General features: G+C 43.2%; 1 protein-coding gene across 2 annotated transcripts in view; it reads left to right on the forward strand.

Annotated features, from left to right (window-relative positions):
- The window catches only part of LRP1 (LDL receptor related protein 1), a 1,410,884-nt gene that overhangs the window by 278,494 nt on the left and 1,118,555 nt on the right, over nt 1-13,835 (forward strand). For both annotated transcript variants that reach the window (XM_069230782.1, XM_069230783.1), the window contains exon 11: nt 10,599-10,835. In XM_069230782.1, coding sequence (XP_069086883.1) covers nt 10,599-10,835 — 237 coding nt within the window. The remainder of the gene's footprint in view (nt 1-10,598; nt 10,836-13,835) is intronic.

Below are 13,835 nucleotides of genomic sequence, written 5' to 3' on the forward strand. Positions count from 1 at the left end.
TTTTACCTCATAGAGTTATAAATTGAGCGAGAGAGGCTCCTCTTTTGTATACCACTATCAGAATCAAACTGATTACCACTCTGACTTTCAGCACGGACAGCCCAAAGTTCTCTCTCGTTACCAGCTGGTGGAAAGCCCCATAAGTACTTTGTAACACTAGTGTTGGTCGGCCCAAAAATGGTGGTGAATTGTTCAAAAAAAGCTTATTTTGAAACAGCAGTCCTTAACTCAGAGTTCATGTGAGTTTTTGTACAGTTAATTAGTGCCCCACTTCTAGTGTCCAGTGGCCAAGGTGTGAACAGGATCAAGCCAGGGGGACTCTTTTGTATACATTATTTATTTGCCCATTCTTTCCCCCCGATTTATACGGGCCCAACCCTACTTTTTTGTAGTGGATTCTAATAAAGCTATTTTCATGTGAAAGTGGAGGTGCCTACTGAATCTCGAATGAAGTTCACCATGAAGAATATCCGGAATCTTAGGAGACCAGCGCACACAGCCCTTTTGCAACCAAAATCTTTCTTGTAATTTGTTAAATAACACTTCATAGTGTGATGATGCCACATCCTTGACTCCTCGCAAAGGTTCTCTTGGCAGTGATGATAATGATACATTTGAAGGGAATGTTCAAGGTTTTCAGTTTCCTTTCACACAGGCTTCCTTGACAATCACGTGTCTTTCATGGATCTGGTGAATACAATGGCAAAGAAACACCAGGAAGGAAGGCTGGCCGATTCCTTGCTTGTTTTTAAACACTTTAGACTCTTTCTGCCTTTAAAGCATCTATCCTTGTGGCATAATGGATTTTTATGCATGTCCTTCTTGAAGGCTAGAGAGTGGATTTTTAGATTTTTTTCACAGAAGGGTGGCTTATTTCTAAACAGGTGATTGGAGCTGCTGCAAGTGTGATAGAAATACTGCTACGTAAGTGTCACATGCAGTGTTTATATACATTCCCGGTGAAGATTCTGTCTTTAGACCCGATAAGGCCTGAGCCATATATATATATATATATATATATATATATATATATATATATATATATATATATATATATATGTTCGATGGCATGTGTAGCTGCAGATACACATGCTGTGCACATCCCGCCATCTGGTGTTGGGCTCGGAGTGTTACAAGTTGTTTTTCTTCGAAGAAGTCTTTTCGAGTCACGAGACCGAGGGACTCCTCCCATTTTGGCTCCATTGCGCATGGGCGTCGACTCCATCTTAGATTGTTTTCTTTCCGCCATCGGGTTCGGACGTGTTCCTTTTCGCTCCGTGTTTCGGGTCGGAAAGTTAGTTAGAATCTCGGAAAAATCGTCGGTATTGTTTGCGTTCGGTATCGGGTTAGTTACAACAGATCGACACCGACTTTTGAAGAGCTCCGGTGGCCCTTTGGGTTTTTTTCGATCCCCCGTCGGGGCCTGGTCGACCCGGCCAAGTGTCTCTTCAAGGCTGATGGAACGGACCCCATTCCGCTTCTGCCCAAAATGCCATCACAAGTATCCATATACAGATCAGCATCTGGTCTGCAACTTGTGTTTGTCGCCGGAACACAAGGAAGATACTTGTGAAGCCTGTCGAGCGTTTCGGTCCAGGAAGACACTAAGAGACCGAAGAGCAAGGAGACTGCAAATGGCGTCGGCGCCGACAGGACAAGAGCGTTTCGAGGAGGAGGAAGAAACATTCTCCATCCATGAATCGGACTCGGATGAGATCGATCCTGAAGAAACGCCGAAAACCGTGAGTAAGACGTCGAAACACAAAACTCACGAAAAAACCACTAGAGCCCAGGGGACGCCACCGCCAACAGGCCATGGCTTAACCCGAAAAATAGGTGACCGATAATCGGCACCGAAAAAGGGCACGCTGGGGGCGAAGTCGTCTGACTCCGGTCGAGATACCGCCACACAGCAATCTCGGGCTCGAGTTAGTGGCTCCGAGCATGTTCGGCACCGAGATAGCGGCACCGAAATTGGTCGGCACCGAGAAACCACAACGCCGAAAGTAAAGAAGGTTTCGTCAGAACCGAAAAAAGCAGCCGATAAGGTTTCGATACCGAAACATCCGGCCTCGGAACCGAAAACGAGTTCCTACACTGAGGAACAAGGACTGTCCACACAAATGAAGACACATAGATTTGGACAGGAATTGGAAACAATAGAGCCAGACTATACACAAAGAAGACTCCATATCCAAAAAGAAACAGGGAAGATCAGTACTCTCCCTCCGATTAAAATGAAACGCAAACTTGCCTTTCAGGAAAAAGGCAAGCAGCCACAGGCAAAGGTGGCTAAACAAGTAACCCCGCCACCATCTCCACAATGCTCTCCGCAACCATCACCGGTAGCCACTCCACCAATGATGCAATCCCCAACTCATAAAGGAATGAGTCAAGATGATCCTGACGCATGGGACTTTTATGACGCACCAGTGTCAGATAATAGTCCTGAATGTTATCCAGCTAGACCGTCGCCACCAGAGGATAGTACAGCCTACGCACAGGTGGTGTCGAGAGCAGCGGCATTTTATAATGTCAGCCTGCATGCGGAGCCAATTGAAGACGACTTTCTTTTTAACACACTGTCGTCCACACACAGCCAGTATCAAAGTCTTCCTATGCTACCCGGAATGCTAAAACACTCCAAACAAGTGTTTGAAGAGCCTGTAAAAGGAAGGGCCATTACTCCCAAGAGTGGAGAAAAAATATAAACCGCCACCAACAGACCCCGTGTACATCACACAACAGCTAACACCGGACTCAGTTGTAGTAAGGGCTGCACGCAAAAGAGCAAACTCACATACTTCAGGAGATGCACCACCTCCAGATAAAGAAAGTAGAAAATTCGACGCAGCAGGCAAAAGGGTGGCGGCACAGGCAGCAAACCAGTGGCGTATTGCCAATTCACAGGCTTTGTTGGCCAGATACGATAGGGCCCATTGGGACGAAATGCAACACTTTATAGAACATTTGCCCAAGGAGTTCCAAAAGAGAGCGCAGCAAGTTGTAGAAGGACGACAGAGTATCTCCAACAATCAGATACGGTCAGCAATGGATGCTGCAGACACAGCGGCTAGAACTGTCAACACAGCAGTAACAATAAGGAGACATGCATGGCTGCGTACATCAGGATTTAAACCAGAAATACAGCAAGCTGTGCTGAATATGCCATTCAACGGACAGCAGTTGTTTGGGCCGGAGGTGGACACTGCGATCGAAAAACTTAAAAAAGACACTGACACGGCCAAAGCCATGGGCGCACTCTACTCCCCACAGGGCAGAGGCACATTTCGAAAAACACAGTTTAGAGGGGGGTTTCGAGGACACAAAGCACAGAACCCACAACCTCACAGACAAGACCCACTTACCAGAGCCAGTATCAGCGGGGAAGTTTTCGGGGACAATATAGAGGGGGACAATTGCAAAAGAATAGAGGAAAGTTCCAAAGTCCCAAAACTCCTCAAAACAAACCGTGACTTCCAAGTCACACATCCCCAACACATAACATCTGTGGGGGGGAGACTAACCAAATTTTACAAACATTGGGAGGAAATAACAACAGACACTTGGGTCCTAGCAATTATCCAGCATGGTTATTGCATAGAATTTCTCAAATTCCCTCCAAACGTCCCACCGAAAACACACAATATGTCAAAACAACATATAGATCTTCTAGGACTAGAGGTTCAGGCATTGCTACTAAAAGAAGCAATAGAATTAGTACCAAAACACCAGAAAGGAACAGGAGTTTACTCTCTGTACTTTCTCATACCCAAAAAAGACAAAACTCTGAGACCTATATTAGATCTCCGAACATTAAATACCTACATCAAATCAGATCACTTTCACATGGTGACATTACAAGACGTAATTCCACCACTCAAACAACAAGACTACATGACAACACTAGACCTAAAGGATGCATATTTCCATATACCGATACATCCTTCACACAGAAAGTACTTAAGGTTTGTATTCCAGGGGATACATAACCAATTCAAGGTGTTGCCATTCGGAATAACAACTGCGCCAAGAGTTTTTACAAAGTGCCTGGCAGTCGTAGCTGCACATATCAGAAGGCAGCAAATACATGTGTTCCCGTACCTAGACGATTGGTTAATCAAAACCAACACGCTAGAAAAATGTTCACAACACACAAAGTATGTCATAGAAACCCTCCACAAACTAGGTTTCTCAATCAACTACACAAAGTCACACCTTATACCGTGTCAAACACAGCAATACTTAGGGGCGACAATCAACACAGCAAAAGAGATTGCCACTCCAAGTCCACAAAGGGTTCAGGCATTTCACAATGTAATACAGGCCATGTATCCCAAACAAAAAATACAAGTCAAAATGGTGATGAAACACCTAGGCATGATGTCCTCATGCATAGCCATTGTCCCAAACGCAAGGTTGCACATGCGGCCCTCACAACAGTGCCTAGCATCACAGTGGTCACAGGCACAGGGTCAACTTCTAGATCTGGTGTTGGTAGACCGCCAAACATACACCTCGCTTCAATGGTGGAACAGTATAAATTTAAACCAGGGGCGGCCTTTCCAAAACCCAGTGCCACAATATGTAATAACAACAGATGCCTCCATGATAGGGTGGGGAGCACACCTCAATCAACACAGCATCCAAGGACAATGGGACACTCACCAAAAACAGTTTCACATAAATCACTTAGAACTATTGGCAGTATTTCTAGCGCTGAAAGCATTTCAACCCATAATAAGCCACAAACACATTCTTGTCAAAACAGACAACATGACAACGATGTATTACCTAAACAAACAGGGAGGGACATACTCAACACAGTTGTGTCTCCTGGCACAAAGAATATGGCATTGGGCGATTCACAACCACATTCGCCTAATAGCACAATTTATTCCAGGAATTCAGAATCAGTTAGCAGACAATCTCTCTCGGGATCACCAACAGATCCACGAATGGGAGATTCACCCCCAAATACTAAATACTTACTTCCAGAGTTGGGGAACACCACAAATAGATCTATTTGCAACAAAGAAAAACGCAAAATGCCAAAACCTCGCATCCAGGTACCCACAAGATCAGTCTCAGGGCAATGCGTTATGGATTAGTTGGTCAGGGATATTTGCTTACGCTTTTCCCCCTTTCCCACTCCTTCCATATCTAGTAAACAAGTTGAGTCAAAACAAACTCAAACTCATACTAATAGCACCAACATGGGCAAGACAACCTTGGTACACAACACTAAAAGACCTTTCAGTAGTGCCCCATGTCAAACTACCAAACATACCAGATCTGTTAACGCAACACAAACAACAGATAAGACACCCAAATCCAGCATCGCTGAATCTAGCAATCTGGCTCCTGAAGTCCTAGAGTTCGGACACTTAGACCTTACATATGAATGTATGGAGGTCATAAAACAAGCTAGGAAACCTACCACTAGACATTGCTATGCAAATAAGTGGAAAAGATTTGTTTATTACTGCCATAATAATCAAATTCAACCCTTACACGCATCTGCCAAAGACATCGTAGGATACTTACTACATTTGCAAAAGTCAAAGCTAGCTTTTTCTTCCATTAAGATACATCTTACAGCAATTTCAGCTTACCTGCAAATTACGCACTCAACTTCTCTATTTAGGATACCAGTCATAAAAGCATTTATGGAAGGTCTAAACAGAATTATACCACCAAGAACACCACCAGTTCCTTCATGGATCCTCAACATTGTCTTAACACGACTCATGGGTCCACCTTTTGAGCCCATGCACTCTTGTGAAATGCAATACTTAACATGGAAAGTTGCATTTTTAATTGCCATCACATCTTTAAGAAGAGTAAGTGAGATTCAAGCATTTACCATACAAGAACCATTTATTCAAATACACCAGCATAAAGTAGTTCTACGGACAAATCCTAAATTTTTACCAAAAGTCATATCACCGTTCCACTTAAATCAAACAGTAGAATTACCAGTGTTCTTCCCACAGCCAGACTCTGTAGCTGAAAGAGCACTACATACATTAGACATCAAAAGAGCGTTAATATACTACATTGACAGAAGAAAACTAATTCGAAAAACAAAACAATTATTTATTGCTTTCCAAAAACCTCATACAGGAAATCCAATTTCTAAACAAGGCATTGCTAGATGGATAGTTAAGTGCATTCAAACCTGTTATCTTAAAGCAAAAAGAGATCTGCCTATTACACCAAAGGCACACTCAACTAGAAAGAAAGGTGCTACCATGGCCTTTCTAGGAAATATTCCAATGACCGAAATATGTAAGGCAGCTACATGGTCTACGCCTCATACATTTACCAAACACTACTGTGTAGATGTGCTAACAGCACAACAAGCCACAGTAGGCCAAGAAGTACTACGAACATTGTTTCAAACAACTTCAACTTCTACAGGCTGAACCACCGCTTTTGGGGAGATAACTGCTTACTAGTCTATGCACAGCATGTGTATCTGCAGCTACACATGCCATCGAACGGAAAATGTCACTTACCCAGTGTACATCTGTTCGTGGCATTAGTCGCTGCAGATTCACATGCGACCACCCGCCTCCCCGGGAGCCTGTAGTCGTTTAGAAGTTGATCTTGAACATCTGTATATTTGTAAATATATTACTTTAAACTACATTATGTACATTACTCCATTGCATGGGCACTATTACTAGCATACACAACTCCTACCTCACCCTCTGCGGGGGGAAAACAATCTAAGATGGAGTCGACGCCCATGCGCAATGGAGCCGAAATGGGAGGAGTCCCTCGGTCTCGTGACTCGAAAAGACTTCTTCGAAGAAAAACAACTTGTAACACTCCGAGCCCAACACCAGATGGCGGGATGTGCACAGCATGTGAATCTGCAGCGACTAATGCCACGAACAGATGTACACTGGGTAAGTGACATTTTCCATATATATGTAACTCCACTTTTGCAGGTATAGCTGTGAACCTTTCCTTAAGAAAGAGACACTAAGTGAAAAATTAGTATGAAACTGTATAGTCAATGATCTTGAAACGAAATCTCTTGCCTTCAGTGCCTTTCATGACTGTGGTGCGTGACTGTGGGTTACACCCTCTGAAGGCTGATTGCAGCTTTACACAGGTACATGGTTTGCTGTCACTAAGGTCCTCGCCCAAACCTGAAAATCAGTGCCATTAGGGTTTTCTCTTCCATAGCACTTGGATGGAAGGCATTGTGCAAACATTTTCTTTTTGAGCAGGGAATGACTACTATGTATTTGTTGCTGCTTGGGCTTGTGGCTCTCAGTTAGTCTCCAGTGTAATTAAATATTTTCAGACACCCCTCTGGCCGTCGCATGTTCCATGCAATCTCTATACTATACTGCAGGAGAAACCTAGGCCCTGCTTTTGAAGAACATAATAGAGGAGATTCCCTATCCGGTTCAAGGATGATACATGTACTTTAGGTATTTTCTGGTAAACAAGAAAATACCGAATTTTAAGAGGAGACCATTTCTAGGCATGAGGCCTCTCACCAAGTTCATATTAAAAGGAAATTTCAGGAAGGTCACCTTGCAAGTGATAGCCATGTTTCTTTGTCGAGAGTATTTCATGATTACTGTAGACCTCCAAGGTGCTGATGAGCTCAAGTATTTCATGTAGAATGTGGGTTCCCTAATATTAACTAGTAATGTCAGGTATTCACACCAATCAGTTGGTGCACTTGCACACTTTTTTTCTCAGCCCTTAGGATCTTCATGCTTAATATGTGACGGCAGCTCTGGAGTCCTTCCGTAGGCGGCCTAAAGGCTTTAGACAATTTAGAGAACTATTACTTTCATTTCCCTAAATCATTCTAGAGAGCAGTCAATCAGCAGCCCATCTCCAAATCTATCGTTGTGTGCATGACATTGTGTTCTCAAAAAAGGACTCTACAAGGATCTCTGAGTACCCTTGAGACCAGTCGTCTTCAAACTTTTTATTTTCCTTAACCCGCGAATCAAAAATAATCCGTCCCCCCTTACATTTTTCACAATTATTCGAGTTCTGTTTCCTTTTTAAACATGCAGTCAAATACATGGTTGCCAAATGTCCTTTTCTGGTCATGCAGGCCTACTAACATGTAAGAGTATGCACGATGTGAGTATTAGAAGTGGGGGTGGGGTTTTAGACAACTATTTGGAGTCTCTTCCCTTTTGATGCATACTCCGAACTTGGATATAATTTACAAAACATGTTAGCAATGGCCTGTTACAAAGCGGTTTACTGCTGCTCATTTTTTCCCCTTAAAACAAACCACTGTTGCATGTGCTTCTTTCTGCCAGACTCTGGCGCCCCACTTTGGGCCCCCCAATTTAAAGACCCCTGCTTTAAACGAGTTGTGCTGCAACTAGTGTTCTTCCATGCAGCATTCCTTTTGATTTGTTGGTCTGCATCCTGGGGTTCTGTTTCGGTAGTCGGTACCCATTTATAGGTTGTGATGCCTGGAGATTTTATTTTAACATAAACTTCCAATTCCCACCTCCCTTGTGGTTTGAGCTACTAAAATATTTATTTTGTTTCTTTAAATGTTTATATAGCAACAATTATGAACTGCTGCTAAGCATCGAACTACTGCAAATAGCTTGGCATTGTGGTTAAAGTGAAGGAGCAAGGGGTGATAGCTGAAAAGGGTAAAGGAAAATATTCTAAAGTTATACTGCAACGTTTTACTTATTGAAGAAATAAATGTGTACCATCTCTCACTAGTTCTCCAATTAAATTGTTACATTTAGAGAATGTTACTGCTCTATATACTTTTTGCCAGAAAATGGACCTCTTGGATTCTGGATATCTCAGCACATGATCATAAAAATTTACAGAAGCCATCAGTCATCAGACCTACTATCCTGGGTGGCATCTTAATTTGAAGCCCTTACGCTTCATAAGTTTTGTGGCCAGATTCGGTTAATTTTTCACAATTGTCCCAAGGGAATCTCCATGCTTCCCTACAACATAGATGCCTCTGGCCAGAAAAATAGACCAACAGCCTAATGCCTGCGCTACAGAAATGGGTACACACATATCAAGTGGCCAAGCCCAAGCAGGCAATTTCTGCCTATCCTGTACAAAAGGTTGAAAAAATAAATTGCTACCATTTACTTAGGCAGTAGTAACCAAGCATTATGAAGTTATTATGGCTACTTCCTCGCTCGCTGAAGTCTTACATATGGCCACTTTTGGAGCAGGCTTCCACGTCTTTGTTGTGCCAAATGTATCCTGTCTCTTCCATGCATTCAAGCTAAGCATCTCAGTTGTGTGAAAGGAACTGATCAAACACATACCTGGAAGCGAGCACCTCTTCGGCAATGAAAAAAGATGCCAGGATTGCAGAACCTTCCAACACAAGCACATGCTTTAAATAGTGAATTTAGAAAGGGGTGGCTGATTGATAAGCAGCCAGCGCAGTGCGACAGATGGGTTGTGGGGGTGATTTCAGTTACAGAATGTCTCCATCGCTTTTTTTAGACATCAACCCCCCCCGTTTTGTGCATCTCTTTCTTACAGACCTGCTTTCTGTCATGCACTTTTCTAATCTGTGAACACTGCCTCTCTGGGAGAGACGTGTGCACACAAGACTATCAAAATGACACCAAAGGATGTGGTGACCTGTCCAAACTGCGCCACTCAAGCCTAATGTCATCCTCAAAACAAATTCTAGTTCTTGCATTGCCTGTTATGCAGGCATTTTAGTCTCCTACGTGCTTCCAGGTTTATCAGAGAAGGCATCTGAGGCACATCCCGATTAAGTAATTTGCAAGTAACACACTGTGATGCCTGGGTTAGAACTATTATAGGCTCCTGCAGGTCTGAAGTTTCATTCTTCCAAAGCTCTGATTTTGAACAAAATGCTGTACCGCTCTTCTCTTCATTAAATCAATACTGTGGCAGGTAAAGTTCTGCAAAGCTAGTCCTTGCCAGTGCAGTGTGCAGTGTGTAGAGGCGAGGATCATTTCACTCGAGTCTCTTGTTCCTTTGCTTCCAGTAGAGGGACATTCCACAGAAGGAGGTGCGTTTTCTTTTTCAACGGTTTACAGCATTTCTAAAGGATACTTCGATTCTGTGACAGGAGCTGTGCGGCTCTTCTATCTCAGCTTCCCTCAAAAATATTGCTCAATTTCTTAGTCTTAGAACTTGTCTATATTTGCTCTCAATCCCGATGTCAGTTTGGGCAACATTTTTTCTAAGATTTCCAAGTAGACAATGACAAAGCAGTCACACATTACTTATCTCTTGTCTCTGCATTAATTAGCAGCCAGTCATCCTGTAAAGAGCCTTCATCAGTACCACACTTCATTAAAAAAAGTTACCAAGGCTGCTTTGCCACCGTTTGCACTGTATTAAAATGTCTTTGAAATGGACACTGTTGTTTCAGGTCTTGCTGTGAATTAGGGAGCATTTTGAAGACGTGCAGGATGGAAGTATATTTCATTAGAATCAAATCCACACTCAATTTGCTAAAGAAATTCAAATTGTTTTTGGTTGTCAGTGTGCACTAAACATAAACATCCTTTCACCTTGTATTTGAGACTACTCATTCATTGTTTGTGGCTCCTTGCCTATTCTTGTTACAGAGCCAGAGCATGAACTGTTCCTCGTTTATGGCAAGGGTCGACCAGGCGTCATACGTGGGATGGACATGGGTGCCAGAGTTCCAGATGAGTATATGATTCCTATTGAGAACCTGATGAACCCCCGGGCTCTTGACTTCCATGCAGAGTATAGTTTCATCTACTTTGCGGACACCACAAGCTACTTGATCGGACGGCAGAAGATAGATGGCACGGACCGGGAAACAATACTCAAGGACGGTGAGTATTTGACTGTGCATGTGCCAGAAAAATGTTGTATAATGGTCACACCAGTATGTGTCTAGCTACATGGAGATCCAATAATTTATTACCTGGCACTGCCATCCACAAGCAGCACAGCCCTGTGGCTTGGCTCTGCTGTCATCACTCATTACCCACAATGTATTAGACACTGCCTTCGGATGGCATTCTTCAGATGCTCTTCCTGCATTGTGTTTTTGTAATATTTTAAAACTCAAAAGCCCAGATAGACCACCTAACATGAAAACAAAAGTTATTGTGTGAGGAGGAGGAGGGACGTGGTGAGGAGGAATAGTCACAATTCCAATAATGTACGAGTAGTTGTTGAGGACCTATGGAGAGGTGACAATGCCTTGTACCAGCACTGATCGAGTCTCATGTAGACTCCCCTTCTCCAAACAAAAAAGAAAAAAAATGCATTTCAAACTGCTGCTGATCTCCTGGTGAGGATCTAAATCCTCTAATGGACATCTCCTGTGCGGAGCCTCCTCAAGTGAGCTCGATACCCACTCTCAGTATGGTGTTTCCGTTCACTTTGCCTCCTGCCATGTATTGTTGGCTCCCAACCAGGTGATCGTTTGAGGGGAGCCAATATGCTGTGACACAAGGCAGGACCAGATTATTTGGCAGATCTGGAGTCAGACATTTTGAGAGACCCTTAAGGAATTTGTTCTACATAATAGATATCTCAGCTATTACACACTTGTGGTCTGATAACTAATATTCATTTTAAGAAGCTTGGGCCAAGATAGTTTTTTTACTGAAGTCCGAGTTTTATTTTTAGTCTACAGTGTTGGTGTACTCTGTTATACCCTTAGAACCTGCTGTAGCGGGCTCTACCGGCTATTAAAGGCCCGCTCCCGCGTTAAATGCCCGAGCCGAAGGCGAGGGCATTTAACAAGGGAAAGGGCCTTTAATAGCCGGTAGAGCCCGCTATGGCGGGTTCTAAGGCTATTAGAACATTCTGCCACTCAGGGCAGAATGTTCTATTTAAAAAAAACAAATTTCTCACAGAGCCAGAGGGGATTAAAATCCCCTCGGGCTCCGTGAGGCTTTGTTCACAGCTGCTGCTGTGAACAAAGCGAACATTGGAATGTTTGCGCTGCGGGCTTTTACCGGCCAGTAAAAGCCCGCAGCACTCCATTGTTTTCAAAGGAGCTGCCAACTTCCAATGTTCTAATTCTTCTTTCATCATTGCCTTTTTACTCCTACCTTCCTCCCTGGCTACCACCATGCACCATCCATGAAATTATATATTGTTTGATATTTTCAGATATATTTTTTATAGCGCAGTCTAACCACCATGGATTTCTTGCACTGAAGTGATAGTCTATGAAAAAAACGGGATGCTGCGGATCTAGAATTGTCATGTTTTCCTTTTTTCCTCAATTCCAGATGTTTGCAAAAAAAATAAAAGTTGTGCATTATTAGATTTAAGTGCAATTTGTGTAACACACCTTGATAGTTCATGGATCTCTGCTTTCACATGCTTCTCATGCATGTGAACTGTTTGCAAGTCCTTAAATTTCACGCAGACCATAGTGTTTCCTATTTTTAGCAAATCTAAACTGTTTTATCTTGTAAATTGTGCAGATGTCTTTACCAATGTATGAGAAAGACCTTTGAGTTCATGTGTAGCCCTTAGATTCATGTTATAAAAGTTACCAACGTGGTATGATATATGAGAAGATCTTGTTCCCCAAGGTGTTACAGTTTACCACATCAATATGGGGAACCTTGCCAAGTTACTTAGCATCATTTACCATGAGAAGCTACATCTTTTGAACATACATTCATTTTTGTTAAGTAGATGCGCTGGTTCATCCATTTAGTCTCCTGAGAGTGTCCTTTAGTAGTACAGATAGTACTAGAAGCATATTAAATATTGCATGTCATTAGTCAACAGTATGTAATCCATCTCTGTGTTAAGGATTGTTGGCTCATGTGTTGAGTCAACAGATAAGTGATTTACATCAATTATCTGAAAGCTTAGTTGTGCCACACTGTCATAAGAGGCAGACATTGAGAACCAAATTGTACCTAGAATGTTATGTTCAATGGCATGTGTGGCTGTAGATACACATGGTCTTCATACTCTTACCATCTAGTGTTGGGTCCAGAGTAGTGCAAGTTGTGTTTCTTCGAAGAAGTGTTTCGAGTCACGAGATTGAGTGGCTCCTCCTTTCGGTGATATTGCGCATGGGCTTGGACTCCTTTGTTAGATTGCTTCTCTGCGCTTCTGGGTTTGGGTGTGTGTGTGTGTGTGTGCGCGTCTTATTGACTCCGTTCGATTAGTTTTTCAGGCTCTCTTTTCTGTTTTGGTGGTATTGTATTTGATTGTTCTTTTCTGTCTCAGCGTTCCTTTCGCTCTTTGTCGGATTGGGCTTCCATCGACTACCCTGGGGCATTTGCGCCCATCTCGGGCCTACCTTCCACGTGGCTCTGGCATCGACGGAAATTGTTCCCTGATGGAACGTACTACATTTTGCTTCTGTCCTTGGTGCCACGCTAAGTTCCCTTTCACCAACCAACACCTCATGTGCAACATTTGCCCTCTCCAGACCCTGTGAATCCGACTGTGACATCTGTAAGTCATTTAGATTCCAAAACACCCTTCAGGAGCAAAGTGCTCGTCAACTGGAAATGGCTCAGAAGGCATCTGATGATACCACGGACCTCTTCAGGGAAGAACACACTCTGGAGGAACCAACAGCACAGGAGGAGGAATCCTTTTTCCATCCAAGGCAGCGCTGAGTCCGATGTTGAGTTTGACATCGAGAGCCAATAAATGTCCTCAGTGCAGCGCATGAGTACTTTGGCCCCTGCTTTCCCGTAGAAACCCTCCAAGAAGGCCCTACTGCGTGTTATAGAAGTCGCCAGTCCACCACTGACATCCGGCTATGGTCATTACTAAAAGCCTGTTTCGCCCACCCCGCTGTCCAGTGCCGAAAATGCCCGCAAAGAGTAAACCCTCAGCCT

Source organism: Pleurodeles waltl, chromosome 4_2, assembly GCF_031143425.1.
Source record: "Pleurodeles waltl isolate 20211129_DDA chromosome 4_2, aPleWal1.hap1.20221129, whole genome shotgun sequence".
Taxonomy (NCBI): Eukaryota; Metazoa; Chordata; class Amphibia; order Caudata; family Salamandridae; genus Pleurodeles; species Pleurodeles waltl.